General features: G+C 43.8%; 1 protein-coding gene across 1 annotated transcript in view; it reads left to right on the plus strand.

Moving 5' to 3' along the window:
• The window catches only part of ZNF433 (zinc finger protein 433), a 16,476-nt gene extending 3,726 nt beyond the window's left edge, over positions 1-12,750 (plus strand). Inside the window, 4 exon segments of the mRNA XM_011954765.1 lie at positions 9,200-9,326; positions 9,533-9,619; positions 10,828-11,406; positions 11,482-12,750. Coding sequence (XP_011810155.1) covers positions 9,200-9,326; positions 9,533-9,619; positions 10,828-11,406; positions 11,482-12,635 — 1,947 coding nt within the window. The 3' untranslated portion in view covers positions 12,636-12,750.
• Positions 12,751-16,249: the final 3,499 nt, after the last annotated feature.

A 16,249-nucleotide genomic window follows, 5' to 3' on the forward strand; every position in this document is an offset into this window, starting at 1 on the left:
GATCTCCTGACCTCATGATCCGCCCGTCTCGGCCTCCCAAAGTGCTGGGATTACAGGCTTGAGCCACCGCGCCCGGCCGACTTTTTTTTTTTTCAAAAAGGGTCTTGCTGTCACCCAGGCTGGAGTGTACTGGTGTGATCACAGTTCACTGCAGCCTTGACTTCCTGGGCTCAAGCGATCATCCTACCTGAGCCTTCCAAGTAGCTGGGACCACAGGTGCATGCCACTCTGCCTAGCTAATTATTTTTTGTAGGGATGAGGTCCTCCTATATTGCCCAGATTTAGTGTTTTATTTCCACAAAGAGTCTGTTTTGTCTTTTGATATTACTTTATTTATTTATTTTTTAGACAGAGTCTCACTGTGTTGCCTAGGCTGGAGTGCAGTGGCATGATCTTGGCTCACTGCAACCTCCACCTCCCTGGGTCCAAGCGATTCTTGTGCCTCAGCTTCCCAAGTAGCTGGTGCCTGCCACCACCCCCAGCTAATTTTTTTTTTTTTTTTAGTTGAGAAGGGGTTTCGCCATGCTGGCTAGGCTGATCTTGAATTCCTGACCTCAAGTGATCTGCCCCCCTTGGCCTCCCAAAGTGCTGGGATTACAGGTGTGAGCCACTGTGCCTGGCTTGGTATCTATTTTAACATGAATGTTGCTCAGTTGCTGTGTCTTTTTTTTTTTTTTTTGAGATGGAGTCACACTCTGAACAAGCTGGAGTGCAGTGGCGCGATCTCAGCTCACTGCAACCTCTGCCTCCTGGGTTCAAGCGAATCTCTTGCCTCAGCCTCCCAAATAGCTGGGACTACAGGTGCGCACCACCACGTCCAGATAATTTTTGTATTTTTAGTAGAGATGGGGTTTCACCATGTTGACCAAGATGGTCTCAATCTCTTGACCTCGTGATCTGCCTGCTTCGGCCTCCCAAAATGCTGGGATTACAGGTGTGAGCCAACCACACCACTGCAACCTCCACCTCCCAGGTTCAAGTGATCCTCCTGCCTCAGCTTCCCAAATAGCTGTGACCACACCCAGCTAATTTTTGTATTTTTCATAGAGATAGGGTTTCACCATGTTGCTCAGGCTTGTCTCCTGAGCTCAAGTAATCCTCCTGCCTCCACCTCCAAAAGTGCTAGGATTACAGGCATAAGCCAGTATGCCCAGCTCTTTTAGTTATTTCAAAATGTACAATATATTATTTTTTACTGTAGTCAATCTGTTGTGCTTGCAAATTCTACGTCTTATTCATTCTGTGTTTTTGTACCCACGGACCCTCTCCATTGGTCTGTATTTCCATCTCTCTGTTAATATCATGTTCTCTTTGTTAGTGTAGATCTCAAAGCTGTGATGTATTCTGGCGATAGTGCCTGTCTATCTTAGTTATCTTGGGGTTTTATATCAAATTCCCATAGACCGGGTGACTTAAAGAATAAAGATTTCTAGGCCAGGTGCGGTGGCTCACGCCTGTAATCCCAGCACTTTGGGAGGCTGAGGCAGGCGGATCACGAGGTCAAGAGATCGAGACCATCCTGGCTAACATGGTGAAACCCCATCTCTACTATAAATACAAAAAATTAGCTGGGCATGCTGGTGCGCACGTGTAGTCCCAGCTACTCAGGAGGCTGAGGTAGGAGGATCACTTGAACCTGGGAGGCAGAGGTTTCACTAAGCCGAGATCAAGCCACGTCACTCCATCCTGGTGACAGAGTGAGACTCTGTCTCAAAAAAAAAGAATAAACATTTATTTCTGACAGTTCAGGAAGTTGTGAAGTCCATGTTCAGGATACTGACAGATCTGGTGCCTGGTAAGAACCTACATCCTGGTTTGCAGATGGCTTTTTTTTTTTGAGACAGAATCTTGCTCTGTCACCCAGGCTATAGTACGGTGGTGTGATCTTGGCTCACTGCAACCTCTGCCTCCCAGCAATTCTCCTACCTCAGTCTCCTGAGTAGCTGGGATTACAGGTGCCTGCTACCATGCCTGGCTAATTTTTTGTATTTTTTAATAGAGACAGGGTTTCACCATCTTGGCCAGGCTGGTCTTGAACTCCTGACCTCGTGATCCACCCACCTCAGGCTCCCAAAGTGCTGGGATTACATGCGTGAGCCACTGCGCCAGGTCAGCTAATTTTTTATTTTTTCACATGATAGAGAGAAAAAGGAAACAGGCTATCCCGTGTCTCATAAGATAACTAATCCCATTCACGAGGGATCTACTCTGATGCTCTAATCTAATTCTAATGACTTCTCAGAGATGCCATCTTAATTCCATCGTATTACAGGTTAGGGTGTCACTGTATGATTTGGAGTGGGAAAATGTAAACATTTATGTCATAACATCCTTTAGTCATATTTTATACAACATCCTGGCTATTCTTTTTTTTTTTTTTTCCGAGGCAGAGTCTTGCTCTGTCACCCAGGCTGGAGTGCAGTGGTGCAATCTCGGCTCACTGCAACCTCTGCCTCTCGGGTTCAAGTGATTCTCCCTGCCTCAGCCTCATGAGTAGCTGGGACTACAGGCACATGCTACCATGCACGGCTAATTTTTGTATTTTTAGTAGAGAGGGGTTTCACCATGTTGGCCAGGCTGGTCTTGAACTCCTGACCTCAGGTGATCTGCCCACCTCCGCCTCCCAAAGTGCTGGGATTACAGGTGTGAGCTACCGCGCCCAGCTTATCCTGGCTATTCCTAGTCATTGTCTTCTATTTCAGTGTTTAGAAGTAGTTTTTCTTAATTTCAATGAAGAAACAAACCTGCTTGTGCATTTCATGGAATATAATAAAATACTAGATGTATTTCAGAGAGATTACATCACAGTGACAATCAGTGTGTGTTTAAGGACATATAACATCTTTACATTTATTATATTTTTCCATTGATATCTTTGCATGGGTCCTTTTTGCATAATAATCATTTTATATCCTTTCTGAGACTTTTTGGGACTTCAAGAAAAATAATTGCTTTTGGATGCTGAGGTGGGAGAATGGCTTCAGCCCGAGAGTTTGAGACCAGCCTGGGCAACATAAAGAGACCCCGTCTCGACAAAAATTAAGAAATTCACCATGTGTGGCGGCAGGAGCCTATATTATCATCTACTCAGGAAGGGAGAGATAGCTTGAGCCTGGGAAGTCAAGGCTACAGTGAGCTGTCATCATGCCCCGGCGCCATAGCGTGGGTGACAGAGCAAGAACCTGTCCTTAAACAAAACAAAGATAATAAAAACATTTTTAAAAAGAAAATTAATTGTAATACAACTTTGTTTTAATAGGCTATATTGTCTTTTTAAAAATTATATTCAACAGGTTGTTGCTGGTATTTCCATGTGCACTGATAGTCATTTCTGCATAGAGTTTCCACTTTAGAAACTAAAAATATTACATATGGTCAAAACACAAAACAATTTCACAGTGATCCAAAATATTGATGGAGCCAGTACTGTGAATGATAATTATTGTTTTCTTATTTTCTTGTAGTTTCATAACCTTGGTATGCATCCCTATCGGTATATTTTATTTTTACATGTTTTTTTTTATGCAGTTGATATCAGATATGTGATATTTTATATCATATTTTATTTTTACTTAGTAACGAACTTTCCATGGAATGGTAGTTCACTTTCTTGATTTATGGATTTTGTTTTTTATGACAGTAGTCATTTGACCATAACATTGAGCAGATAATCTACACGGGTCCCACTTTTTTTTTCTTAGGTCATAGTTCTTCCTATGATACTTCAGTCCCAGGTACTGGGGAGGCTGTGGTGGGAGGATCACTTGAGCCCAGGTGGTTGAAGCCACAGTGAAATATGATCATGCCACTGCACTCCAGAATGAGTGACAGAGTGAGACCCTGTCTCAAAAAAACAAAATTGAAAAAAACAAAGATAAAAGAGTATACGGTCATGCCACTCTGAATGCACCTGATCTTAGCAGCTAAGCAGGTTCAGGCCAGGTTAGCACATGGTTTGTAGAATTCCTGAGAATACTGGTTGCTATAGGCTTAAAAAAAAAAAAAGAAATTGCAAGGAGAATTCACCAAATGGAAGAAAGACATGCAAATTCTATACCTGGTCCTGACATATATCGCTATCAGCTGAAGCCTAAGTACCGAGACCAGCTTGGTCATGGAGACCCTAACCCAGTAGCACTACAGGAATTCAAGACACACGCAGAGAAATATAGAGTGTGGAGTGGGAAATCAGGAGGCTGACAGCCTTCAGAGCTGAGAGCCACAGAGATTTACCCACATATTTATTGACAGCAAGCCAGTGATAAGCATTGTGTCTGTAGATTATAGATTAACTAAAATTATTCCTCACGGGAAACAAAGGGATGGGCTCTGGCTAGTTATCTGCAGCAGGAACATGTCCTTAAGACACAGATTGCTCATGCTATTTGTGATTTAGGAACACCTTTAAGTGGTTTTCCACCCTGGATGGGCCAAGTGTTCCTTGCCCTCATTCCGGTAAACCAACAACCTTCAGCATGGGCATCATAGCCATCATGAACATGTCACAGTTCAACCCATAGGTTGTATAACTGAATTAATGGCTCTTAAGTCAGTTAACATTCTCCATTTACATGATTTTCTCTTAATTACGAAACTGGAGAATTCCAAGGGGAAAATGTTGGCACTCTGTCCTTTTTCTAATTGTTCAGTAACTAGGTCCTCTAAAGCCTCTGGTTTCTCTTTACTTAGTGGCCACGGTTTTATCCAAATTGGCTTATCTGTTAACCATTTTGAAAGTATAGGTTCTGGAGGCTTAACAGTGGCCACCATGAAAAATGATATCCTAAACCTTGGTGGGAACTTTGTTTTTCCCTTGAAGCAGTTCCTTCAAATCTTGCAAATTTTTTCCTAGTCTCATACCAGGGACATACCCCATTTCATGCATCATATGTTGACTTTGAGGGCGTATAATTGCTCTGGAATTAGAACTTGTGCTCCCCATTGTTGTAATAAATCTCTCCCCCATAAATTTATAGGTACAGAAGTTACAGTTGGTCAAATAGTCCCAGGTTGTCCATTGGGCCCTTCACAATGCAAAATATTACTACTTTGATATACTTCAGGGCTTTACCAACTCCACCTATGTTAAATTGAGCAGGTTGAATTGGCCATTCAGACGGCCAGTGGTGTAGAGAAATGATTGAAATGTCCACTCCTGTATCTACCAAACCTTTAAATTTCTTTCCCTGAATAGTTATTTCACAGGTAGGAAATATATCAGTAATTTGATTCACCCAGTTAGCTACTTTGCCTTGTTTATTTGTGGTTCCAAATACTCCTGTTCATTTAATTTCACTTTTTCCCATTTCCACATACGGCACAATCAGGAGTTATGCTTTCATGGCTCTGCTTTCCAGGGAACAGAAGTAGATAAAACAATTTGAATTTCCCATTGTAATCTGAATCAGTGACTCCTGTATGTACTTGCACTCCTTTTAAATTTAAACTAGATCTACCTAGAAGTAATCAGATTGTCCCCACTGCCAAGGGTCCACAGATCCCTGTTGGAATTTTTTGTACGGGTTCCCCAGGCAGAAGACTCACAGCTTTTGTGCAGCATAAATCTACTGTGGCACTACTGCCTGTGGTGGGGGACAGATATTGTATAAGGGTGAGGGAATGGCCTCAGCTGGAAATGCCTCGTTTTGGAACAGGCCCCTCATGGCGTTTCCCAAATTTAAAAGGAAAAGGCTCAAATGTAGCTATATTTCCCTGTTGATCTGGGGGGTGTATCCTAACAGGGAACTGCCAGGCCTCTGTATTACCCTTTCATCTAGCTTACTGAATTCCTGCCTGAGTAGAACTGAGAGCTGTTACTAGAGATGCTGCTCGAACAGTCGTTGAGGAAACTACTTTTCACCCAGTGTCCTCCAGAAAAGAAAGATCTGGCAGGTCAGGCCACTCTTTTTCTTCAAAATAAGGAGGGGGTGCAGAAGGGTAGGGATGAAAACTTCCTCTTTTGCTGCTTTAGCTTTAGCTGGCAAACAAACCTGCTCTGTCATCTCTTCTGTTACTTCGTTATACTCTCCTTCCTCCTCCTCATCAGCGTGAAAAGGTTCCAGGTTGGAAGGAACCAGAGCTCACACTTGTTCCATTGTTACCCTGATGCTTCCGAGCTCCCCTTCCTCACCATGGGCATTGCTTACGAGTACTTGGGTATCCTCTGGCTTAGTTCCACATTCTCCAACCATTACTCCTGTGACCCCTCGACCCGGGTTCGAGCCCCACATATGGACACCACTTGCCAAGACCAGCTGAGTCGTGGAGACCTTAACCCAGCAGCACTAGAGGAATTAAAGACACACACAGAGAAATATAGAGTGTGGAATGGCAAATCAGGGCGCTGACAGCCTTCAGAGCTGGGAGCCACAGAGATTTACTCACATATTTATTGACAGCAAGCCAGTGATAAGCATTGTTTCTGTAGATTATAGGTTAACTAAAAGTATTCCTTTCGGGAAACAAAGGGATGGGCCAAAACAAAAGGATGGGCTCTGGCTAGTTATCTGCAGCAGGTGCATGTCCTTAAGGCACAGATTGCTTATGCTATTGTTTGTGGTTTAGGAACACCTTTAAGTGGTTTTCTGCCCTGGATGGGCTAGGTGTTCCTTGCCCTCATTCTGGTAAACCAACAACCTTCAGCGTGGACATCACAGCCATCGTGAACTTGTCACAGTGCTGCAGAGATTTTGTTTATGGCCAGATTTGGGGGCCTGTTCCCAACACCTAAGTCTCTATCACAGTGTGATGGCCGAATTGGCAGCTAGTACCGCCAGACATCCTGCATCATCACTGCAGGAGATAGGTTCCACCCTAGTACCCTGCCTGGGAAATAGTGCACCCACAGTCCCCTTTCTTACTAAGTTTATGGGGTAACAACAGGGAGTGGTCTTTAGGAAATAAATCTGACCTGGTGTTTTGGTTTTGTGAGTGGGTGGTATTCTCAGCTGTCTCCCCACAGGGAGAGAGCCTATTATCCCCTATGCATTCTAGACTTCTGGAGCAGAGTCTCCAGTTTAAATCCCTATCCCTTGTAAAGGGAGACTGTATTGAAAATGTGTTTAAAATATCAAGGAAGGCTTTATTCAGCACAATTGTAATATGTGTCATGAGAACTATAATATGGAGTGAGATTACAGTTCTGTATATTACATTTCTCATGACACGTAATAGGCTGTCTCCGAGTTTAATCTCCTTCCTATATTACAGGGCAAGGTGAGGGAAAGGATGGAACTTGGTGAGGTGTCAACAGTTAGGGAAGAGAAAGTTGATGAATTATCATGAGTGGGGGAAATTGAACTTGATTGGAAATACCAAGTTTTGGTCAGGGGGATTCTCTGTGAACTGCCTTAAAAGGGTTTTTTTCTGTAACTGGGCTCTGCAGAAGAAGGCCAAAGCCTAGACAAGAAAAGGGCTGTGAGCTCAAGTTTGGTCAAAGAAGGAGTCCTGGCTAGGTGCAGTGGCTCGCAGCTGTAATCCCAGCACTTTGGGAGGCCGAGGTGGGTGAATCACGGGGTCAGGAGTTCGAGACCAGCTTGGCCAATATGGTCTCTACTAAAAACAAAAAAATTAGCCGGGTGTAGTAGTGGGCGCCTGTAATCCCAGCTACTTGGGAAGCTGAGGCAGGAGAATCAGTTGAACCTGGGAGGCAGAGGTTGCAGTGAGCCGAGATTGCGCCACTGCTCTCCAGCCTGGGTGGCAGCGTGAGACTACTCCGTCTCAAAAACAAAACAAAACAAAAAAACAGGAGTCCTTAAGACCCCTGTAGCTTAGCGCTGTTGTTTTGTTTTGTTTTGTTTTTGTTTTGAGACGGAGTCTCGCTCTGTCACCTAGGCTGGAGTGCAATGGTGTGATGTCGGCTCACAGCAACCTCCGCCTCCCTAGTTCAAGCGATTCTCCTGCCTCAGCCTCCCCAGTAGCTGGTATTACAGGTGCCAGTCACTATACCCAGCTCATTTTTGTCTTTCTAGTAGAGACAGGGTTTCACCATGTTAGTCAGGCTGGTCTTGAACTCCTGACCTCAGGTGATCCACCCACCTCGGCCTCCCAAAGTGCTGGGATTACAGGCGTGAGCTACCATGCTCAGCCAGCTCTTCTTAGAAATGACAATAAATCCCTAAATTTCTGGTTTTCTCGCTACATTTCGAAACACTCAGTCCTCTCTCGAAAGGACGTCTTCAATTATGTGTTTCTCATGATGCATTTGAAACAGCTGCAGTATTTAAATTGTTTATTTTTTACTTTAATAAATGGCTATATTTAAAATATTATTTTATGAATACTTTTCATGAGAGAAAGTGCTCAATAGCCACCAGAAACTACGCTGTGTGAAATAATTATGCCTGTTGACTCCTGATGTTGAGCACCACTTCATATACTTATTGGTCATTTCTATGTATTGGAGAAATGTAATTCAAATACTTTTGCTCTTTTTTTAAAAAAAAATTTTTTTTGAGACAGAGTCTTGCTCTGTTGCCCTGGCTGGAGTGCGGTGGTGTGATCTTGGCTCACTGCAGTATCTGCCTCTCGGGTTCCAGCGATTCTCCTGCCTCAGCCTCCTGGGTAGGTGGGATTACAAGCATGCGCCACCACACCTGGCTAATTTTTTTTTTTTTTTTTTGAGACCAAGTCTCACTCTGTGGCCCAGGCTGGAATGCAGTGGCATGAGCTCATGAGTTTTTGTTTTAGTTATCTATGATTCATCATTTAGATTGATAAGACCCCTTGTAAAATCCAGTTTTTTGGTTTTTGTTTCTGCTGCATGAATCAGAACAAAACTCACTTTCTAGATAACATCAAAGGTTAAACTTTGTGCACAGGCATTTTTTTTTCAAGGATATGCAGCCTCAGGACTGTTAATGTTAACTTTTTCTGCACAGGAATTTGGAGGACTTTGTTATGGCAGGTGCTGTACTCACACTTTACAAACAAACATTGGGGCAGCCCAGGCAGCACACCTTTCTGGATTTACCAAAAATACACATTTTCCTATTCTACTGTTGCTTTACCACATGGTTCAGTTGTAGCCTCAGAATTACTTTATAGAAGAAACTGAGTGTAGACAGAGAGTATGAGGTCTGATGGTCATGGAATAATTGTTTTGAGTCCACAGCATCATGGGAACTTCTTGGGAATGGAGTATAGGCTCCCAGTGCTGTTAGTCTTACCCATCCTCCTCTATACATGTGAGATGTTTCAGGATTCAGTGGCCTTTGAGGACGTGGCTGTGACCTTCACCCAAGAGGAATGGGCTTTGCTGGATCCTTCCCAGAAAACTCTCTATAGAGATGTGATGCAAGAAACCTTCAGGAACCTGGCCTCTGTAGGTAAGGGTGACAATATTACTTCCCTCAGTAAATGAGAAAACAAGTATTTTTAGCTCATGTATGCTGCTGAGTGATTTACAGTGTGGATAGGGAATATTTGATAAATAAAGGAAGCATGCTTGCAGTGTACCATGAACATAGAATCAAGTAATTTTTAAAATAATTTTATACTAATTCAAGATTATTTTCCTCGTTCTGTGTTGTAGGGAAAAAATGGAAAGTCCAGAACATATATGTAGAGTACGAAAATCTAAAGAGAAACCTAAGGTAACTTGCACTAACAAGACAAAGAAGTGTCTCTCTAGAAAATCTTAGAATGGGAGAAAATGTTAAAAAAAAAAAAAAAAAAGAAACAAAATAAGCAGCATTTCAATCTATTTATTCTTAGAAAATTTTCTCTGAACACATATTTAAGGGTGATGTAGGCTTGACACAATGGCTCAGGCCTATATTTCAGCCCTTTGGGAGGTTCAGGCTGGAGAATTACTTCAGTCCAGGAGTTTGAGGCCATACTAAGCCACAATGGCATCACTGCACCCCTACCTGGGCAAGAGTATGAGACCCTGACTCAAAAACAAATTTAAAAAGACAGATATTTAGTATTTGTAAAATAGTTTACTTTAAAATAGTATTCAGAGAGGCCGGGTGCGGTGGCTTACGCCTATAATCCCAGCACTTTGGAAGGCCGAGGAGGGCGGATCACTTGAGGTCAGGAGTTCAAGAGCAGCCTGGCCAACATAGTGAAACCCTGTCTCTACTAAAAGTATAAAAATTAGCTGGGCATCATGGTGGACACCTGTTATCTCAGCTACCCGGGAGGCTGAGGCAGGAGAATCACTTGAACCCAGGAGGGCGAGGTTGCAGTGAGCCCAGTGAACCCAGAGGCGAGTTTGCCCCACTGCATTCCAACCTGGATGAGAGAGTGAGTCTCCATCTCAAAGAAAAAGAAAAAGAAAGAAAAAAAAAGAAAACAGTATTCAGAAGCCTTCTATCATCTTTTTTGATAATAGATATAGCTGGGCCATCTTGTAGAGCGTGTGGTCCATTCAAATTCAGACAGGGCAGAAATCCTACAGTTTGGTGGATGATGTTAAAAATGGAAGTGCAGGCCAGGCACAGTGGCTCACGCCTATAATCCAAGCATTTTGGGAAACCAAAGCAGGTGGATCACCTGAGGTCAGGAGTTTGAGACCAGTCTGGCCAACACGATGAAACCCTCTCTCTACTGAAATACAAAAAATTAGCTGGGTGTGGTGTCATGCGCCTGTAGTCCCAGCTACTTAGAAGGCTGAGGCAGAAAAATTGCTTGAACTCAGGAGGCGGAAGTTGCAGTGAGCCAAGATCACACCACTACACTCCAGCCTGGGCAAAAGAGTGAGACTCCATCTCAAAAAAAAAGAAAAAATGTAAGTGCAATACTTGTGAATGAATATAAAATCACTGATAAGCAAACCCATTACAATGTACTTCTCATTGTTCACAGAATTTTTGTGGGAGAGAGACTCTGAAAGTAAAGAAGGTCATCAGCATGGAGAAATTTTGACCCTGGTTCCAGATGACATGCTGAAGAAGAAAACAACTACTGGAGTAAAATCATGCAAAAGCAGTGTATATGGAAAAGTAGGCAGTGCTCATTCATCTCTTAATAGGCACATCAGAGATAACACTGGACACAAGGCATATGACTATCAAGAATATGGACAGAAACCATACAAATGTAAATACTGTAAAAAACCTTTCAACTGTCTCTCCTCTGTTCAGACACATGAAAGGGCTCATAGTGGAAGGAAACTCTATGTTTGTGAGGAATGCAGAAAAACATTTATTTCCCATTCAAGCCTTCAAAGACACATGATGATGCACAGTGGAGATGGGCCTTATAAGTGTAAATTTTGTGGAAAAGCCTTGATGTTTCTCAGTTTGTATCTTATCCACAAACGAACTCACACTGGAGAGAAACCATATGAATGTAAACAGTGTGGGAAAGCCTTTACTCATTCTAGTAGCCTTCGAATACATCAAAGAACTCACACGGGGGAGAAGCCTTATGAATGTAATGAATGTGGGAAAGCATTCCATAGTTCCACATGCCTCCATGCTCATAAAAGAACTCACACTGGGGAGAAGCCATATGAATGTAAACAGTGTGGGAAAGCCTTCAGCTCTTTCCATTCCTTTCAAATACATGAAAGAATTCACACTGGGGAGAAGCCATATGAATGTAAGGAATGTGGAAAAGCCTTCAAGTGTCCCAGTTCTGTTCGTAGACACGAAAGAACCCATTCTAGGAAAAAACCCTATGAATGTAAACATTGTGGGAAAGTATTATCTTATCTTACCAGCTTTCAGAACCACCTGGGAATGCACACTGGAGAGATATCTCATAAATGTAAGATATGTGGCAAAGCCTTTTATTCTCCCAGTTCACTTCAAACACATGAAAAAACGCACACTGGAGAGAAACCATACAAATGCAACCAATGTGGTAAAGCCTTTAATTCTTCCAGTTCCTTTCGATATCATGAAAGGACTCACACTGGAGAGAAACCGTATGAGTGTAAGCAGTGTGGGAAAGCCTTCAGATCTGCCTCACTCCTTCAAACGCATGGTAGGACTCACACGGGAGAGAAACCCTATGCATGTAAGGAATGTGAAAAACCATTTAGTAATTTCTCTTTCTTTCAAATACATGAAAGGATGCACAGAGAAGAGAAGCCATGTGAATGTAAGGGTTACGGGAAAGCATTCAGTTTGCCCAGTTTATTTCAGAGACATGAAAGGACTCACACTGGAAGGAAAACCTATGAATGCAAGCAGTGTGGCAGATCCTTCAATTGTTCGAGTTCCTTTCGATATCATGGAAGGACTCACACTGGAGAGAAACCCTATGAATGCAAGCAATGTGGAAAAGCCTTCAGATCTGCCTCACACCTTCAAATTCACGGAAGGACTCACACTGGAGAGAAACCTTATGAATGTAAGCAGTGTGGGAAAGCCTTTGGATCTGCCTCACACCTTCAAATGCATGGAAGGACTCACACTGGAGAGAAACCCTATGAATGTAAGCAGTGTGGGAAATCTTTTGGATGTGCCTCGCGACTTCAAATGCATGGAAGGACTCACACTGGAGAGAAACCGTATAAATGTAAGCAATGTGGGAAAGCTTTTGGATGTCCCTCAAACCTTCGAAGGCATGGAAGGACTCACACTGGAGAGAAACCCTATAAATGTAAGCAGTGTGGGAAAGTCTTTAGATGTTCTTCACAACTTCAAGTGCATGGAAGGACTCACTGCATAGGCACCCCATAACCCCAGGCTTTAGGAGGCTGAGGTGGGAGGACTGCTTAAGTCCAGGAGTTCAAGACCAGCCTGGGCAACATGGTGAGACTCTATCATAAAAATTAGATAAATAAAAAGACTTCCAGTTGGTGGTAATGGCAGTTGAGAAATCCATGGCTGGGATATAATGGCATCTGCTGGGCAGGGCAGATAAGTGACAGAGGGAGAATGGGTGGGCAGGGGGCTACTGGAACAAAATGGTGGTCTGGGTCCCACAGCAGCAATGACTTTAAAGGCCAGGGAGAGGTGGGAAAAGATGAGGGCTCCCAGGATGCAATGCCAGAGACATGGTGATGTCCTTAGGTCCAGGACTGCTGGGGGCAGTGGCACCTGAGGGAGGTAGGTGTGGAAGGGCATCCTTGTGTGGACTGGGGAGGGAGCATGAAGGAGCACAGGGTAAAGTTCAAATCATGGCTGAGGCCAGTTCAAGCTGAGGGTAAAGGTGCCTGGGGGAGGGCATGAGAGTCAAGTCAGGTTTGGGGGACAGGGCAGAGAGTTTCTAAGTTGTGTGTATCTGCGGAGGGATCCAGCATGACTGGGTCCAGTCAGGGAGTTAGGGGCATTCAGAGTGAAGGGTTGGATCCTGGACATTTGTGCAGGCCAGGAGGGAAGAGGAAAGTGGTGGCAGGGAGCATAGAGTTCATGGGTATTGGGTGTGTGTCCGGCCAACCTCACATCATGCAAAAACGTAGGACTGAGTTGTGAAGAGTTTATTCAAGTGAAAAGCTGGGAATAGCCATTCAGGAAAACACACACTCCAGAGAAATGGGCACAGGGCTCCAAAGACAAGAGCTCCTTTGTAGATTTTCAATGAATCATTTTCACCAGTCCTAACAGTCTTCAGGTCACTTTTCTTTCTGTTCTAACTACTCTCCTTGTACCCTTGGGAAGGTTTGTGATGCTGTCCTGTTTGGAAAAGCCACGCTGCTCTCTTTACACTTTACAGTAGTTTGGTTTGGATCATTTCTGTGCTGTGCTCGGATGCTCCTTCCTTCACCTACGGTTGAGGAAAAGCAGACACATCTGACCCATCCGTGTGTGTCTGTGAAACAGGCAGCAGCAAATAATTCTTCAGTTTTAGGAATTAGCCTCACACTGCAGGGAGAGGTCAGAGCCCTTCGGGGGACTATTTATGAACAAATAACAGATGATTAAATTCTCCAAAGCAAACAACTTTTCTACTTGAGAATAAAGTGTTTCTAGTTAACTTATGCAGTTCATTCAGCAATCTAATGTTTCATGTAACATTGATGATCCTACTAATTATTCCGATGTTTTCTACTTAATGCTTAGTGAAAAATATGGCACTTCAAAATAGCTTCTGCAGCAAGGGAAGATACATTTTAAGACCCTTTTCCGGGCTGGGCGTGGTGGCTTATGCCTGTAATCTCAACACTTTGGGAGGCTGAGACAGGCAGATCACGAGGTCAGGAGATCGAGACCATCCTGGCTAATACGATGAAATCCCGTCACTACTAAAAAAACAAAAAAAAATTAGCCGGGCATGGTGGTGGGTGCCTGTAGTCCCAGCTATTCGGGAAGCTGAGGCAGGAGAATGGTGTGAACCCGGGAGGTGGAGCTTGCAGTGAGCCAAGATCGCACAAGTGCACTCCAGCCTGGGTAACAGAGCAAGAGTCAAAAAAAAAAAAAGACCCTTTTTCCCAAAGTGTACTGGAATTCACAATTATAAAGAAATGTGGGTCAGGTGCAGTGGCTCATGCCTGTAATCTTAGCACACTGAGAGGCCAAGGTGGGTGGATTGCCTGAGCTCAGGAGGCAGCTGGGCAACATGGTAAAACCCCATCTCTATTAAAAATACAAAAAAAAAAAAAAATTAGCTGGGTATAGTGGCAGACACCTGTAGCTTCAGCTACTCAGGAGGATGTGGCACGAGAATTCCTTGAACCCAGGAGGTGGAGGTTGCAGTGAGCTGTGATTGTGTCATTTCACTCCAGCCTGGGTGATAGAGTAAGACTCCGTCTCAAAAAAAAAAAAAAAAGTAATGTAGAACAGAACTGGGGTCCACTCCTGTTGCCCAGGAAAACTAGATATTTACACTGAGGTTTGATGGGCTAGAAAGAAAGGCTTTTATTGCAGAGCCCCAGCCAAGAAGGACTAGGAAGGTAAAGGTTGAAATCCTGGCCTCCCTGAAGGCACGGTGGCTCATGCCTGTAATCGCAGTGCTTGGGGAGGCTGAGACAGGTAGATCACCTGAGGTCAGGAGTTCAAGACCAGCCTACCCAACATGGTGAAACCCCATCTCTACTAAAAACACAAAAAAAATTAGCCAGGTGTGGTGGTGTGCATGTGTAATCCCAGCTACTCAGGAGGCTGAGGCAGGAGAATCACTTGAACCCAGGAGGTGGAGGTTGCAGTAAGCCAAGATTATGCCATTGCATTCCAGCCTGGGCAAAAAGAGTGAAACTCTGTCTCAAAAAAAAAAACAAAACAAAACCAAAAAAAAAAAGGTTATGCTTTGTCGTGTGTTTGAGAAAAGATCTCACTCTGTTCCCCAGGCTGGAGTACAGTGGTGCCTTCATGGCTCACTGTAGCCTCCAACTCCTGGGCTCAAGTGATCCTCTCACCTCAACCTCCCCCGTAGCTGAGACTACAGGTATTCATCACCACTCCTGGGTAATTTTACTTTTTTGGTAGAGATGAGGACTCCCTATGTTGCCTAAACTGGTTTGGAACTCCTGAGCTAACGCGATCTTTCTGGTTAGGCCTCGCAAAGTGCTGGGATTTACAATGGGACCTGATAGCGTTTAGAAATATGCCAACAGTCCAAGAGCAAAATTTTTTTGCGGGGGGTGGGAGGAAAAGGGCTATTTTCAATTTCATTTCAGAGTTAAACTATAAGCTAAATTCCCTCCCAAGATTAGTTTGGCCTATGCCCAGGCATGAACAAGGACAGCTTGGAGGTTAGAAGCAAGATGGAGTCAGGTCGGATCTCTTTTCACTGTACTAATTGTCTCATTTATAATTTTTGTAAAGATGGTTTCAATCCCTCCCTTTGGGTTTCATAACACCTTATTGTTAAGGTGTGGACTACAAGGATGGACAAAGGATGAAGACCACTTTAACTTCTTCCTGCTGACAGGGGATGTAGTGGGGGTAGGTGCTTACCCCAAAGTGTGAGGAGTGGAACCACTTTGCAGCCATCTGAGCATACTTATGTAGGCTGCGTTGGGGCTCGAAGGCATGCAAGACAAAGGCATTAGTATTCTCATCTATAGTTGAAGTACAGTGTTAATATTTATGCAAATAGCATACTATAGTTTTAGCACAGAAGAGTGAACTATAAGGTAAATAATGAGTTCCAGGATAAAGAGTTGAAGTCTTAGCTTCAGAACCCTTTGTAGAATTGATCTTAAGCTCTGAGGGATACAGGTAAAAAGCTCTGAGAACTGACCAGGTGTGGTAGCCCACGCCTGTAATCTCAGCACTTTGAGAGACCAAGATGCGTGGATCACCTAAGGTCAGGAGTTTGAGACCGCCTGACCAACATAAATAAAACCCCGTCTCGGCCGGGCGCGGTGGCTCACGTCTGTAATCCCAGCACTTTGGGAGGCCGAGGCGGGCGG

Source organism: Colobus angolensis, unplaced genomic scaffold (assembly GCF_000951035.1).
Source record: "Colobus angolensis palliatus isolate OR3802 unplaced genomic scaffold, Cang.pa_1.0 Scaffold39, whole genome shotgun sequence".
Taxonomy (NCBI): Eukaryota; Metazoa; Chordata; class Mammalia; order Primates; family Cercopithecidae; genus Colobus; species Colobus angolensis.